An 18531-nucleotide genomic window follows, 5' to 3' on the forward strand; every position below is an offset into this window, starting at 1 on the left:
CTCCTGCTTCCAACCCAGAACCGAATCCTGACGGCGACTGCAGGGACCAGCTTTGAATTCTGGGTAAATTTCTTATTCTGGCTGCATGAAAAGCTCAGAACCCGTCTGGGTTCCCGTCACTTTGGTGATTCTACAAGTTTTTAAATGTTTTTATAAGTTTAAGAGTCATGACTTTTATTCACTTGTGTCTTCAGTAAAATTGGTTCTGATTCATTTGTATCTTTTTACAGTTTTGTTCTAAACATCCTAGAAACATTCCTGCCAGAGAAAAAACATAAACAACAAATTTTCAACAAACTCAAAATCAGAATCTCTTTTGGATGCTTCAGTGCCAGAATGTAAAAACATTTCCAGCTAAATGTTGCAGCTGATAAAAATCTCCTTAATTTACGTAGAAAGTTCTGCAGAACTGATCCATCTGGGCTCAGCTGGTCCATTTAACTCCACAAAACCAAAGTGATGCTGAATAAAATGAGGATTTTGTCCAGATTTTATTAATTTTATAAACATAAAGGGAAACTACAGAATACAATGTGAATCTTACATAAAAACAATAAACTAACAATTTAGTTTGATTTCTTTAACAGTGAAAAAAGAATCGTCAACTTGTGTTTTTCTACTTTGAAGGAAACATTTCCAGTTTCATTTCCTGTCTGTCAGTCGGATGATGGACTGGAGAAACGTTGGGGAGCTGCGGAGCAGCGGCGAGCAGCGACTATCTTACCCAGTGTGAGCGGCGGTCAGTTTGGACAATCAGAGATTTTTTCACAGGAGTGAAACGAACAGCAGCTCAGAGCAGATCAGTTAGCATAGCATGCTAGCTGGTACACAATTTGGCCAAAACTAATTTCAAACGTTTCTGTGCTGTTATGTCAGGAAAATGACATGACAGCACAAAACGATTAGAAAACGTCGTGATGTTTTTCTATCCATTATCTACGATCACATTTCACAGCTCAGCAAAAAAATATCAGAAAAAAGAGAATAGAGACGGGAGCTAGCTTGACTTTGACAAACGTAACATTTAGATGTGAATTGGTTGCATTGCTTCGTTTGACGGTAAAATAATGAGCCTCTGTGTTTCTAAGGGTTTAACTTTATTTTATAGAAATTAGATAGAAAATAAGAATCTCCTGTGGCAGGAGCCGTCCTAATGCATGTCAATGTGCTGCAGCAGCCGATACGGTCTCGCTTTCCCTTTAAATATCTCTAAATTGTTTTAACAAGTCAGGTTTTACATAATATCTTCTTGTTATTTTTGGATTTTTATTTAGTAATTATATATAATTGTGAAGCAGCTTTTGTTCTGTGTTAGAAAATGTGAAAACAATCATATGTTAGATGAGGAAAATGATACTTTTATGCAACATGTCCAAACCCAAAGTAAAGGAGTTCAGACTCAAAGTTTGGCTGCAACCAACGAGAGAATGAACCTGCCAGAGCCAGAGGAGCCGCTGCAGGCGAAACAATGAAGAGAAATGAAAAATTAACAGAAGCATAAAGTCAGAACTCGAAGCTACAAAACCGTTTATCAGCAAAAACAAGTTTCATCATAAAGATTTGTGGCGCTTCAGGCTGCACTGTGTAGATGGCCAATTACAGAAGAAAAGGCATTTGCTTCTACCGAGTGCAGGATCAAACCCGGTGTGTGTGTGTGTGTGTGTGTGTGTGTGTGTGTGTGTGTGTGTGTGTGTGTGTGTGTGTGTGTGTGTGTGTGTGTGTGTGTGTGTGTGTTAGCGGGTCGTGGTGGCCGGCGCCTGCAGCGCCTCCTGGAAGCGGTGGCAGTCGGGGTCTCCTCTGACTCTGGGCGTCTCTGGGATCTGGACGCCCGTCAGCGGGTCCACACACCAGCACTCGCCCCGCTGGCCGTGCGTCGACATGTTGCACTGCAGGAGGAGCAGAAACAGCCAGGGGAGGGGCGCAGGAAGCACAGTGGGTTAATGAAGCATGGAGGGCTGTGTGTGAGGATCTTCTTCATTGGATAAGAGCCAGCGTTCTGGTTCTGGTGGGACGACATTCACCCAATAATAACCCGTCCACACACACCAACACACAAACACACACCAACACACAAACACACACCACACACACCAACACACATCAACACACACAATCAACACACACCACACAAACACACACAACACACACCAACACACACCAAACACAACCACACAACACACAAACACACACCAACACACACCAACACACACCAACACACAAACACACACCAACACACCAACACACATCAACACACATCAACACACCAACACACATCAACACACCAACACACCAACACACATCAACACACATCAACACACACAAACACACACCAACACACCAACACACACCAACACACCAACACACACCAACACCAACACATCAACACACACCAACACACCAACACACACCAACACACACCAACACACATCACACACCAACACACCAACACACACCAACACACACCAACACACATCAACACACCAACACACATCAACACACACAACACACCAACACACACCAACACACACCAACACACCAACACACACACAACACACCAACACACACCAACACACACCAACACACATCAACACACATCAACACACACCAACACACACAACACACACCAACACACCACACACACCAACACACCAACACAACACACAACAACACCAACACACAACACACACCAACACACCAACACACACAACACACACCAACACACCACACACACACACACAACACACACACCAACACACACCAACACACACCAACACACCAACACACACCAACACACACCAACACACACCAACACACAAACACCAACACACACCACACACACACCAACACACACCAACACACAACACACCAACACACACCAACACACCAACACACACCAACACACACCAACACCACCCACACACCAACACACACCAACACACACCAACACACAACACACACCAACAACACCAACACCACAAACACACCAACACACACCAACACACCAACACACACCAACAAACACCAACACACACAAACACACCAACACACCACAACACCAAAACACACCAACACACACACAAACACACCAACACACCAAACACACCAAAAACACAACAACAACACACCAACACACACCAACACAACACAACACACCAACACACACAACACACACACACAACACACACCAACACACACCAACACACCAACACACAACACAACAACACACAACACACACCAACACACCAACACACCAACACACCAACACACACAACACACACCAACACACACCAACACACCAACACACACCAACACACACCAAACACACACACACCAACACACACCAACACACACCAACACACCAACACACCAACACACACCAACACACAAACACACACACACACCAACACACACCAACACACCAACACACACCAACACACCAACACACACCAACACCACACCAACACACCCAACACACACCAACACAACACACACAACACACCAACACACACCAACACACCAACAACACCAACACACACCAACACACCAACACACACAACACACACCAACACACACAACACACCAACACACACCAACACACCAACACACCAACACACACCAACACACCACACCACACACACCAACACACACCAACACACACCAACACACCAACCACACCAACACACCAACACACACCAACACACAACACACACCAACACACCAACACACCAACACACACCAACACACCAACACACCAACACACACAACACACCACCACAACACAACACACAACACACCAACACACACAAACACACCAACACACCAACACACCAACACACCAACACACCAACACACAACACACCAAACACACCAACACACCAACACACACCAACACACACCAACACACACCAACACACCAACACACCAACACACACAACACACACCAACACACCACACACCAACACACACCAACACACACACACACACACACACACAACACAACACACCACACACAACACACACAACACACCAACACACCAACACACACAAACACACACACCAACACACACCACACACACCAACACACCAACACACACCAACATACACACACCAACACACACAAACACACACACACCAACACACCACACATATCAACACATCAACACACCAACACACACCAACACACCAACACACACCAACACACACCAACATACACCAACACACACCACACACCAACACAACCAACATACACCAACACACCAACACACCAACACATATCATCAACACACCAACACACACCACACACCACACACACAACACACACCAACAACACCAACACACACCAACACACACCAACACACCAACACACACCAACACACACCAACACACCAACACACACCAACATACACCAACACACACCAACACCAACACACAACAACACCAAAACACCAACACACAAAACACCAACACACCAAAACACCAACACACAAAACACCAACACACCAAAACACCAACACACAAAACACCAACACACCAAACACACCAACACACCACACACACCAACACACAAACCACACCAACACACACCAACACACCAACACACACCAACACACACCAACACACACCAACACACACCAACACACCAACACACCAACACACACCAACACACCAACACACCAACACACACCAACACACCAACACACACCAACACACCAACACACACCAACACCAACACACACCAACAACACCAACACACCAACACACACCAACACACACCAACACACACCAACACACACCAACACACACAACACACACCAACACAATCAACACACAACCACCAACACACCAACACACACCAACACACCAACACACCAACACACCACACACCACACCCCAACACCACCAACACACACCAACACACCAACACACACCAACACACACCAACACACACCAACACACACCACACCCACACACACACAAACACATCAACACACACCAAACACATCAACAACACCAACACACACCAACACACCAACACACACCAACACACACCACACACCAACACACCAACACACACAACACACACCACCACACCAACACACACCAACACACCAACACACACCAACACACAAACACACACAACACACCAACCAACACCCAACAAACACCACACCACACACCAACCACACACACCAACACACACAACACACAACACACCAACACACACCAACACACCACCACCACACCAACACACAAACACCACACCAACACACACCAACACACACCAAACACCCACACCACCACCACCACACCACCACCACCACACACCCCACCACACACACCACACCACCAACACACACCAAACACACACCACAACACACCAACACACCAACACACCAAACACCACCAACACACCCACCAACACCACACACACACACCACACACACACACACACACACACACACACACACACCACACACACACACACACACACACCACACACACACACACCACACACACACCAACACCCACACACACCACACACACACACACACACACACCACACCACACACACCAACACACCACCAACACACACCAACACACCACACACACCAACAACACCACCACCACACCACCACACCAACACCCCACACACCAACACACCAACACACACCAACATACACCAACACACCAACACACACACCACACCACACACACACACACACACACCACACACCAAACACACCAACACACACCACACACAACACACCACACCAACACACCCACACACACACACCACACACCAACACACACCACACACACAACACACCCACACACCAAACACACCCACCACACCACACACAACACACACAAACACAACAACACACCAACACACACCAACACACCACACCAACACACCAACACACCACCACACACACCAACACACACACACACCAACACACCAACACACAACACACCAACACACACCAACATACCACCACACACAACACACCAACCACATATCAACACATCAACCCACACAACAACACAACCAACCACCAACACACACCAACACACACCAACACACCAACACACATCAACACATCAACACACACCAACACACCAACACACACCAACACACCAACACACACCAACACACCAACACACCAACACACACCAACATACACACACAAACACACACACACCAACACACACCAACACATCAACACACCAACACACACCAACATACACCAACAACACCAACATACACCAACACACCAACACATCAACACACACCAACACACCAACACACAAACACACCAACACACACAACACACAAACACACATCAACACACACCAACACACCAACACACACCAACACACACCAACACACACCAACACACACCAACACACCAACACACACCAACACACACCAACACACAACACACACCAACACACATCAACACATCAACACACCAACACACCAACACACACCAACACACCAACACACCAACACACACCAACACACCAACACACACCAACACACACCAACACACCAACACACACCAACACACCAACACACCCACACAAACACACATCAACACACACCAACACATCAACACATCAACACACCAACACACACCAACACACCAACACACACCAACACACACCCACCACACCCACACACCAACACACCAACACACACTAACACATCAACACACATCAACACACACCAACACACATCAACACATCGACACACACCAACACACCAACACACACCAACACACACCAACACACACCAACACACCAACACACACCACACACACCAACACACCAACACACACCAACACACACCAACACACACCAACACACCAACACACCAACACACACCAACACACACCAACACACACCAACACACCAACACACCAAACACACAACACACACCAACACACACCAACACACACCAACACACCAACACACACCAACACACACCAACACACACCAACACACCAACACACACCAACACACACCAACACACCAACACACACCAACACACACCAACACACCAACACACCAACACACACAACACACCAACACACCAACACACCAACACACCAACACACACCAACACACCAACACACACACACACCAACACACCAACACACACCAACACACCAACACACACCAACACACCAACACATCAACACACCAACACACACCAACACACACCAACACACACCAACACACACCAACACACACCAACACACACCAACACACCAACACACACCAACACACCAACACACACCAACACACACCAACACACCAACACACACCAACACACACCAACACACCAACACACACCAACACACACCAACACACACCAACACACACCAACACACACCAACACACACCAACACACCAACACACACCAACACACCAACACACACTCCTCTCTCAAATGACGTCGTGATGGAAGCAGAATCGGCTCACGAGGGGAAAGTTTCTATTTTCTTCCTTTCATGAGGAAAAACATAGCAATGACAGTTACAGTAATTAGCGCGCGGCGCAGGAAGGTGCTGCAGCGTGGCAAAATGCTGCAGCACGGCGCAGAGGAAACACTCCAACTGTGGAGGAGGTACAGTGATGCATCCTGGGAACTGAGAAACAATGCTGCTGCTGCTGCTGCTGCTGCTGCTGCAACTGCTGCTGCTGCTGCAACTGCTGCTGCTGCTGCAGCCGCTGTCAGATCCTCGCTCTGCTCCACTATCGGCCTACGATCAAACCTGGTTGTGTGACCCTGTTTGTCCTTCGGCCTCTGATTTCTGCGGATGAGCAGAACTGGAACGTCGGCAGCACAACTCGTTCCCGGCTTAACCAAAGTCTCCCCTGCAGCACGCCAAACACTTTTATTGCCTTGTAACCTTCAGCGCAGGAGCCTGTTGTCTCATTCAGGAGGCAACAGGCTCTCACGCCTCAGAGTGTGTGTGTGTGTGTGTGTGTGTGTGTGTGTGTGTGTGTGTGTGTGTGTGTGTGTGTGTGTGTGTGTGTGTGTGTGTGTGTGTGAAGGCAGGAAGCTGAGAAACAGGAGTGTGTGTTGGAGTTTATAACGGATGGATCAGTGAGTTAAACATCCAAATCAAAACTTAAATGCTGAAAATCTTTTTCTCTGCTGTTAAAATTCAATCTAAAATTATAACTCATGTTTTATTCAGAGTGGGAGAAATTTAATAACTGATTAACGATTCACTGGAGAACAAAACGAGAATTTTATGAATAAAAAAAACAAACTCAGAAAAACCTTCAGAAAAATAGAAACATTTTGCATTTTAGCTAATAAACTTTTTCTGTAAGTCGGTTTTATCCAAATCTCCTCCAGCTGAAGTTTCAGCTTCACCCGGTTCACATTCTGGGTAAAAACATCCAGTTAAATCATATTTTGCATCCAATTACTAACTAGTTAATTCATAACCTAATCACCAGATCAGGCCTGGACTGCATCTCTGCTCAGTCCATCAGAAATGGACGACAGAGGAACACATCGGCTGATTTACGTCTTTATTTTACTGATTTGGTTTAAAAACTGAGTTTATTGTAAAACAGTCAGTATTTGTGTCTTTTTGCCATTTTGGCTGCATGATTTTGATCCGTGTGATAAAAGGTTTGACGCCTCCTGCGTTGTATGGATCGATTGTTCTGCACTGGACCACAGAGGTTGCAGGTTTAAATCCTGGCCTGGCCGCAGTGTGACATCAGCCTGCGGCGGCGGCGGCTCACCTGTTTCAGGTTGTACAGTCCGTGTCGGTCACAGTTGGGGAACTTGAGGCCGTACAGGTTCTCCAGCGGGCCCCGGTTGTCCTCTGAGGTCATCCTGGAGATCTCCTCCAGAACCAGGTCCAGCTCCTGCTGACAGGAGCTCTGGAGGAAACACAGCGGAAACGCGTTAAAACAGCCGGTGCCGCGCGGCTCCTGATGCAGTCATTGGTCAGAAGATCGATCAGTTTCGTTCTAACGCCTCGTTTTTCTCTTCATTTACACCCTGCTGAGAAACTGAGCCGCAAACGATGAGCAGCTGCTGCAGCGTCAGCCGTCCTTCACTTGTCGCTTTGCTCCAAACCAAAAACCTGCCCAAGCTGGGAAGAGAAACTGGAAAAGGTGAATATTTTGAGAAAAAAATTGGAGAAAAAAAGAAAAATAGGAAAAGGAAAAACATGTTTGTCTTTTTCATGATTTTAGAATATTTTCATCAGTTTGAACATTCAGGAAAAACTGTTGAGTCTGGAGAGCAGGAACAAACCAGAGACACTTTAAAGCTGCTCCATGTTGGAGTGACCTTTGACCTTGACCTATATCTGCATGGTGTTTTGCTTCAGTGATTATAATGGAAAGCAAACGTTGTACAGTCTGCTCACGGTCACATACAGCTCTGTGACCTCTGACCTCACACGTCCGCCCCCGGTCTATCCAGACCCCCGATTGGCTCGGCTCCCTGATTGACCCAGTTCCCAGCTTGGCTCTGCCCTCTGATTGGCCCACGTTCGCCCCGCCCCCTTTGCTGTTCATGTGGCGCTGATTCCTCTTCCTGTTTTGGCAAATGAGAGAAAACGAGCCGCAGTATCGCTGCTCTCATCAGAACCAACCCGGCCCAAACGCTGACCCGCCGCAGGCTGGCTTTTATTTTGAAGGGCTCACTCTGAGAGGTTGAATAAACCAGGTGGTGCAACTCTCCACAACACTGGTTGGATCTGAACGTTCAGTTAGTAAACTAAATATTTAGCTTCCTAATAAACCATTTAGTTTTAGTTTAATTATGAAATATTTACCTACAAACCAAATATTTCTGAGACGTTGTGGAGAAACATTCAGAGTTATGTAAAGTGGGTCCAGTCTGGGTTCAGTCTGGGTTCAGTCTGGGTTCCAGTCTGGATCCAGTCTGGGTTCAGTCTGGGGTCCAGTCTGGATCCAGTCTGGGTTCAGTCTGGGTTCCAGTCTGGGTTCCAGTCTGGATCCAGTCTGGGTTCCAGTCTGGATCCAGTCTGGGTTCCAGTCTGGATCCAGTCTGGGTTCAGTCTGGGTTCAGTCTGGGTTCAAGTCTGGGTTCCAGTCTGGGTTCCAGTCTGGGTTCAGTCTGGGTTCCAGTCTGGATCCAGTCTGGGTTCAGTCTGGATCCAGTCTGGGTTCCAGTCTATGTCCAGTCTGGGTTCCAGTCTGGATCCAGTCTGGGTTCAGTCTGGGTTCAAGTCTGGGTTCCAGTCTGGGTTCCAGTCTGGATCCAGTCTGGGTTCCAGTCTGGATCCAGTCTGGGTTCAGTCTGGATCCAGTCTGGGTTCAGTCTGGGTTCAGTCTGGGTTCAGTCTGGATCCAGTCTGGATCCAGTCTGGGTTCAGTCTGGGGTCCAGTCTGGGTTCAGTCTGGGTTCCAGTCTGGGTTCCAGTCTGGATCCAGTCTGGGTTCAGTCTGGGGTCCAGTCTGGATCCAGTCTGGGTTCAGTCTGGGTTCCAGTCTGGGGTCCAGTCTGGATCCAGTCTGGATCCAGTCTGGGTTCAGTCTGGATCCAGTCTGGGTTCAGTCTGGGGTCCAGTCTGGATCCAGTCTGGGTTCAGTCTGGGTTCCAGTCTGGGTTCCAGTCTGGGTTCAGTCTGGGTTCCAGTCTGGATCCAGTCTGGGTTCAGTCTGGATCCAGTCTGGGTTCAGTCTGGGTTCCAGTCTGGGGTCCAGTCTGGATCCAGTCTGGATCCAGTCTGGGTTCCAGTCTGGGTTCCAGTCTGGATCCAGTCTGGGTTCAGTCTGGGGTCCAGTCTGGGTGTGAGTTGTGGAGGTTCTGACCGGCGGTTCTCTCTGGACTCGCTCGTCCTGCAGGCTGGTCCTCATCCTGGTTCTGAGCTCGTTCTGAGTCTGAATCCGGACTTTCTCCTGCCGGTTCCAGGGGTCCGGCAGCGGCCTCTTCACCAGAGGACTCTCGGTGCCGAGCACCTCTGCAGGGAAACGACAGAAAAACAAGCTTTACATGTGCCGCATGCGGTCGGCGGTTCGGCCCGCCCGCTCCGATCTGCAGCCGTTTGGTTCCGAAGCGTCTCCTTCCTGCTACAAGCGCAGCTCTGAATCCTGGAATTACAGGACAATGTCAGTCTGTGTCCCCGGGGCCTCCCGGTGACTAATGCTGCGGCGAACGCTCAGGTGCTGCGACGGCTGCAATTACAGTGGCGACAGTGAGGTCACATCCTGTAAAGCTCCAGTTGGGCTTCGTTAGGCAGAAATTATGACCCAGATTCCAGAGATTTCCTCTGAGACAGCGCGGAGTCCTGCAGCTCTTCAGATGCGTCTTTGTTCCGACGCGGCTCATTTTAACGGTTAATTAACGCGACTTCGTGAAACTCGGAGGTTCAAAGGGCGTTTCAGGATGGAAACAACAGGAAGTCGTTAGGAACAAGCAGGAAGCATTTAGTCAAACAGCATCATCATGCAAACACGCATCATATTTATTAATCAACGTTCCAGTTGTTATGAATCGACAGAAGGCCGACTTTGCAACCGTCTCTCTGTGACTGTGAAGGCTCAGGTCAAAGGTCAGCCTGATCAGTAGTCTCCACCTGTAATAACTGAGCTGACTCCAGATCGTTCCTGTTGAAATCCAAACATAATAACTTCAGATTTTTACAGCAGTGACCTTTGAACCCAACTCTGGACACCTGCTGTGAAAAAAAAGGTGAACAAAATCAGGACATCTGGAGGTTTGCAAAGCTTAAAGCTTTCTCTCATCTTTAGGCCGTGAATCTAAACCATCCCACAACATCTCTGGCCTCTACCTCCCTTCTGCCACCCCACAGCATGATGCTGCCACCACCGTGTCCCGCTGTGGTGATGTGTGCTGGCGGTTTTGGCCCGTCGTCGTGTCTGTTGCGTTGCTCTGAGCAGAGCGCCCTCACCTACATGCTGGCAAACTCAAAATGTCTCATGCGTCAAATCCCAGGTTTGCAGTTTTTCGTTCGCTGAAAGATCAAACAGTCGGAGCTGAAAGCCTGAAACGGAGACAAACTGACAGTGAACTCTGCATGGATCAGGATTCAGAGCGGCGACACTTCTTATCAGCAAGAAGGAGCCGAGAGTCGAGGATTCTCGTCCTGGGAGTTCAGACTTGTCGGGAGGCAGAACCGATGCTGAGTCAGCAGCTCGTTCCTGCCAGAGGCTTGGAGCTGCGGCTGGTGTCGGTGTAATTAGCACCGAAACAGAACGCAGACGCTGTAAATCAGCTCCACGTCCCGGAGCTGTGTGTTCACAGCACACACACACACGCAGGCACACGCACACACACACGCCAGGTGGGAAACCTGCAACAGCATGACTCTGATTTTATTTTCTGATGTAAAATCTTCCAGGAAAAATGACATTTCTGGAGGTCACTTTGTCACTCCATTTAAACAAATGTTTGTCTCCTTTATTTAGCCAAATGTTGACTATTCCGTCTCTGGCCAGCAGGTGGCAACGTTATCTGTTAAAAAAAATAAGGTTTTAACTCTTCAATGCCTACATTTATATCCAGTTGTGACTAAATGTAAGCGTATGATGCTAATTAGATCGATGAGCCATTTAAAGGGCCAGTATTATGTGTTTTCATTTTACAGCACAATAAAGTAACTCTGTTACCTTCAATTATAAAAATGATACATATAAATATGACTAAAATGTTATTTGACTTACTGATGAAAAGCTTAAAAATTGGGCCTCTGGTTCTTTAAGAAACTCCTGCTCTTCCTGAAGCTCCGCCTCCAGGAAGTCGTCCCAACATGGCTCCTCTATTAACCCTCTAACGTTTTTCCCAGCGTTGCTCTGAGCAGCTGCACCTCGGAGGCGGAGCTAGTTCCACCCAGGTGTTTTGCTGCTGAATGGTTGCCATGGAGATTGAAGGCAAACATGAAATAATCAAAGCAAAACTCCAGAGAAAAACATAACATAAAAGATAAAGAAAAGTATGTTTTTCATGATACCGGCCCTTAAAAGCTGCAATTTGTAACTTTTATGAACAAAATGTTTTTATTCCATATTTGTTAAAACTGTCACTGTGTCCTGACAGTATGAGCAGAAAATTTATCAACAATAATGGAGCTCTTCTGTCTCCTCCCAGTGGTTCTACTGCCATCTGCAGAAATGCACCATCCCCATCAGGAACAACCAATCAGAACCTGAAGGAGGGTCTTAGGGCTGTCAATCACCCTCACGTACATCTCCTTGCTCTCTGCAGCTAGTTCCCACACAGCAAAGCATGCCACAGATGCTAATGCTAGTTAGCATGGCCACAGATGGGTTTTTAGTGACGGTAAGTTGCTTCTCCACCATTAGCACTTTGAGCAGCGCGTACACGAGGGTGAAGAACAAAGCAACATCTAGAATAACTGGACTGAGGTTTTCTACACTGTGCGGCCATGTTGCTCGACTCTATCGGATGGACATGTTTACAAGCCCAACCCGAGTCAGCAGCCGTTGCTAGAGCTAAAGTCGGGTTCAGAAGGTATTTTGGGATGGTGTCAGACCTGCGTAACCACGGCTGCCTGCCCTCCAAACAGCGTCTGTTCTGCCTCAGAAACCACCTGTCTGAAGCTGCGGAGGGCTGGCTCTGGCTCGTGCCTTTGAGCGATGCTTTCACAGCTTTCTCAACACGCACAATGAGTAATGAGCGCCTCGCCGACTGTTGCTTCTCATTAATGCGTTTGCCCTGTTATCATATAGAGGCGAGTCTCAGACAGCATCAGGGCCTTTGATGGCTGGACAATGCGCCATTGTGAGCAGGAATGCCTCTTCCTGACGGCCCGACACTTCAAAGGTGCTGGTAGTTCATGCTTTCAGCCTTTAAGCACGTTTTCCTGTCAGGGTCGAGACTCAAACCGCTGTCCCAACATCTCCAGTCTTCTGCTAATTCTGGCCCAGAAATCAAACGGCCGACGTTTGGTGAAGCTCTCCATGAACCTCGGGTCGTTCTCCTACAGGACGGTACCAGAAAGGTTCCATCAGAGCACGATTGATCCGGACACATTACAGAAGCAGTTCATCGTTGACGACCTGAACTCAGTCAGCGAGGATTGGACCAAACTTCATCAGTGCAGATCGCCCAGCAGCTTCTGCACTCCCATGTCACCAGCTAAATGAAAACTCGATTTCTAGCTTAACTTCCAGCATGCTGATGTGAGGCTGAGGTGACGTCTCACAAATAAATAAAAACTCTATGGCACATTCCTTGATAGAGGTAGCAAGTTTAGATTATTTTGATTTTTGCACCATTTTTATGAAAAGAGGCTTATTTATTGGTCTAAGCTACCAATAAAGTTGGTTGTGCTAAGCGTAAAGCATAAAGTTAGTTACGCTAAAGCGCTACAGCGACACGGTACCTAGCAGAAGCTAAAACTCACTCTGCAGGACTGGACCTGCAGGTCCAGCAGCAAAACATTTACTTCTCAGGTAAAGTTAGAAACAGTGAATGAAGGAAGCAGCAGCAGGCAGCCACACGCCGATCGGCTGCAGCTTCATCCATCACATATCCTCCTGGAGTAATTAAAGAGCAGAGCGTGAGTGAAGAGGAGAGCAAGTTCCAGCAGAGAATCTCCTGCAGGGGAGCCGAGCGAAGCCACAGCATTAAAACACAGAAACACTAAGATCTGTTTACGCTGGATTTATGACCCCCGTTAAATTTACAGCACGTTTAATTTCACTAAAATATTTACAGGAAGAACATAATTGGGGTTTATTGAAATCTTCATAATGTTTGGGGAGGGCAGACAATTCAGCATTTTTAAATCTTCAGGAACTAAAATTCTGTCTTGATTTATGAACCTGAATCATGTTGATCCAGGAGCCGTGCACGCTAGTCGCTCACGTGCCGCGCATGCTAGCTGCTCCAAATGAAGCCTCGCCGTTTTAAATGTGGCAGCCATGTTGATTACACGGCAGCCATGTTGGATGCACGGCAGCCATATTGATTACACGGCAGCCATGTTGGATGCACGGCAGCCATGTTGGTTGCACGGCAGCCATGTTGGTTGCACGGCAGCCATTTAGACTGTTAGTTATTTCGTATGCATGTTATTTGTTTTGAATGTGTATTTTCAATTTAAACATGTTAGTCATGCTAAACGTGCGATAGCCTGTGTTGGCGCATGCTAGCAGTTTCACGTGTGTGCTAGTCATTGTTTTAATGGGATGTTCTCCATTTTAGACGCATGTTAGTGATTTTAGATGTTTAACCTTCCAGTTTCTCAGATCTGACAGATTCTGGCTTCACAGTTTTGAAGAAAGATTAGTTACAAACTCTGACTTTATAAAAACACACTGTGGTTTTCTGCAACACTTGTGTTTACAACATGGAACACAAAAATAAAGAAACTGAATTCTGAGATCAACTTATTTTTCCATCTCCATGGAGAATTTGTCCAGTACATCAAGCAGAGACTGAAGTCTGGTGTCTGTCATGGTGACACTTCCAGAAATAATTCCTCCTCTTCTGCCGTGTTTTTCAAGTGGTAGCTGGATTTGATGCTTCCGACTTTGGCCGCCAGATTCCCAAGTGCTTTTCTCGCTCTCCAGAGAAAACACTGTCAGAACGGCGACGCTGCTGGCAGCGGAAAACCTATAAAGTTTCAACTTTTCAATTAAGCCAGAATAACAGAGCCGTGCTGAACGAAGAGTATGCGTCGCTCGACAGACCTTCCCAGCATAAATACTGTGCATGTTGAAATGTTGACGGCTAAAACAAATATTGTTGTACGATGATGCATCCGAGTCGCTGACAGATCTGCCACACCTGGCATGTCGCTTCAGCTCCTCCGGACAGACAGCAAATTCACTTCCTTTGTCCAGAAACTTTGATTTCGAAGTTAAAGTGGAGCAGCGGAGGAATGGAAATCTGGACAGACCAAAACATCCTTCACATGTTCGCATGCAACGTCTCCTTGGAGGTTCGGCCAGGCGGAGGCTGATGCTGCCTGCAGTGTTTAAAAAGTCCTGAACTGAGGAAACCACAGGCTGGAACGATGCTCGTTTTCAGCTGGTTTCTGCGGTCTGCACAGAGGATGGGAAGTCAAACAGGGAATGCAGAAAAATCGATCATGTCATCGGCTGCAGTTCCACAAGATGCCATGAGGCAGACTCTTCATTCTCTGCTATTAAATCTTCTTCACTTGTGGCTTTAAGTTAAAAAGACAGAAGAAGACAAAAGTTCATGTTTTCAGTTCGAAGCCACAGCAACAAGAAAAGACGAGGTTGAGCAATCAGGCCGAAATCATAACCATGGAGATGTTTCCTAACAACATGGAGTTCACCTCCATGTCAATGTACCTGCTGTCTCCTGAACCCCTTCAAAATAAGAGCCCTGTGGCAGGTTCACTGCTTGTTCCCGCTCAGATGTGGGTTTGGAGCATTTCATATGTCAACATTAACTTTCACAGATCAATACTGGCACTTTGTCCCGTCTCACAGCAGGGGATCCACATCCTGTGGGATTTCACTTATTTGTTTTATGCAGGTGGCATCTAAAAACGGAAAATAAAAATACTGTTTCCAATTAGTGATATATTTCTGATTCTAGTTTCATGACTTCCTGATTCACTCTGTTCAGTTTCTGACAAAACTAAAAGCGGTTCATGTTGCAGACCATTTGGTGACCATTACAGATTTTCTGGGATTTCCCAGTCAGGAGAAATTAAAGGAAAAATTCAAACTATGTTAAAACTCCATCCAGAACATTACATCTTTGGTCTGAAGCCTTTGGGTGGACTGGGGAGAAAAACTGAAGATATTTCCAATCTGTTTTATGAAAACACGCTGTTGGCTGACAGCCTCTCTCACTTCTTCAACGGTAAAAAGGTTTGAAAACAACCAGACTGAACAGAATTACTGAAAAACTTCATTTGAAACTGGATTTGTTTCCCATCTGGTCTTCAACCTGTTTGGCTGGACATAACCGAATACATTTATTTTTCTTATCATTTTCTTTAACCCTCTTCACAAAACATGTTTAAGATTCAATTATGTAATAATTCAGTTCAGCTGAAATGAACTTTTTGAATCCTCCATCGTGTCGTAATGTTTTTCCTGCAGTGCTGCTCCACGGCAACCATTCAGCTGCTAAACATCTGGGTGGAGATAGCCCCGCCTACAAGAAGAAGCTCCTCCCCCACTCAGCTCCTACAGACTAGCCAGCAGTAATTAGCAAACAGCTGGTGGAACTGCTGAGCTCGTTATAGTAGCTGCTGCTCAGAGAAACGCTGGTAAAAACGTTAAAGGGTTGATAGAGGAGCCATGTTGGGATCACTTCCTGGAGGCGGAGCTTCAGAAACAGCAGGAGTTTCTTAAAGAGACACAGGCCCAATTTCAAGGCATTAAATCAGGAGGTAGCATTAATACATGTAGCATTTTGTAACAAATGCAAAAACACAAAATCTCACCAGCATTTCGGTCTAGTGTTTAGTGCAAATATCAAAGTAATCCTGAAATAAGACAAACTGACTTAAAAGTGTTTCATCAATTTATAGAGGCGTTCTTTAAGTAAGCAATTCCTTAATTTTGATGAAAACTTTCTATTATTTCACTTATAAGACATTTTCCCAAGTCAGACTGAACATCTGCCAAATGACAAAGAATTTTTCATCAAAATTATGTAAGATTTACTTAAATATCTTACTAGAAACAATAAGTTTGGAGGAAATGTAGTTACTTGATTTCTCTATAAAGTGGCACCATGTGCCTGGAAAACACATCAAGCTGCATTAATCAGAAGAATTGAGTGAACTGGGTCAGCATTTGTAGTGAGAGACGTTGGGCAGAATGTGACCAGAATCCGTCTCATTTAGAGCAAAATGCTTCATGAAGAGGATGAACCTCTTACCATTAGTGGGCAGCAGGTCCAAACTCAGGTCCTGCTCCACACCGCGCGTGCATCGGCCGAAGCCCTGGATGAGCTGCTGCAGGGGCAGCTCTGCGTCCAGGCTGGGGGAGCACAGCAGCCCGGTGGAGCAGCGCGGCGTGTAAACCCCGCAGAACTCCCCCTCCAGGCGGGCGCACACCGGGCAGCAGCCGCAGCCCGGCTCCCGCACGATCTCTGCGCACAGCGTGACCTTAGGGCAGCCGTTCTGGTTCTCCGCCGTGCAGCGCGGGCATCTGAACACCAGATCCCCACGCAGGAGTCCAGGGAGGGCGAGGACAGCGAGCAGGAGGCCGAACATCACTGCAGCGACTGCTGGGGCGGAAATGAGGCCGGGGTCATCTGATGAACCTGACGATCCGCTGGCAGGTCAGCGGCCCGTTAGGTAAACACGCTGACTGGGTCCTACTGCTGTCATATTACCCACTGAGCCAAACGGGGTCGACTGCAGCACAGCTGACAGGAGACACATGTACTCAGCCACGCTTGATTTTTACTGCCTGCAGTTTCACTTTTACTCAAGTCATTTTATTATGAAGTGTTTCTAGCCTGACTTTCTGGATTCTCCACTGAATGAAAACAAACCAAACATTCACCAGACACAGACCTGCAGTTCTTCAAGTTTCATA

At 47.0% G+C, this 18531-nt stretch overlaps 1 protein-coding gene across 1 annotated transcript; it reads right to left on the reverse strand.

Annotated features, from left to right (window-relative positions):
• Positions 1–467: 467 nt before the first annotated feature.
• On the reverse strand, positions 468–18214 carry LOC129374457 (insulin-like growth factor-binding protein 2-B). The gene is made up of 4 exons (XM_055052903.1): positions 17867–18214; positions 10822–10970; positions 8773–8913; positions 468–1886 (listed from the first exon to the last, which is right to left on the reverse strand). Exons 1-4 carry the CDS (start codon positions 18201–18203, stop codon positions 1734–1736), a joined length of 780 nt encoding a protein of 259 aa, XP_054908878.1. The 5' UTR covers positions 18204–18214; the 3' UTR covers positions 468–1733.
• Positions 18215–18531: the final 317 nt, after the last annotated feature.

The sequence above is a fragment of the Poeciliopsis prolifica genome, unplaced genomic scaffold (genome assembly GCF_027474105.1).
Source record: "Poeciliopsis prolifica strain line A6 unplaced genomic scaffold, Auburn_PproV2 SCAFFOLD036, whole genome shotgun sequence".
NCBI classification, from domain to species: Eukaryota; Metazoa; Chordata; class Actinopteri; order Cyprinodontiformes; family Poeciliidae; genus Poeciliopsis; species Poeciliopsis prolifica.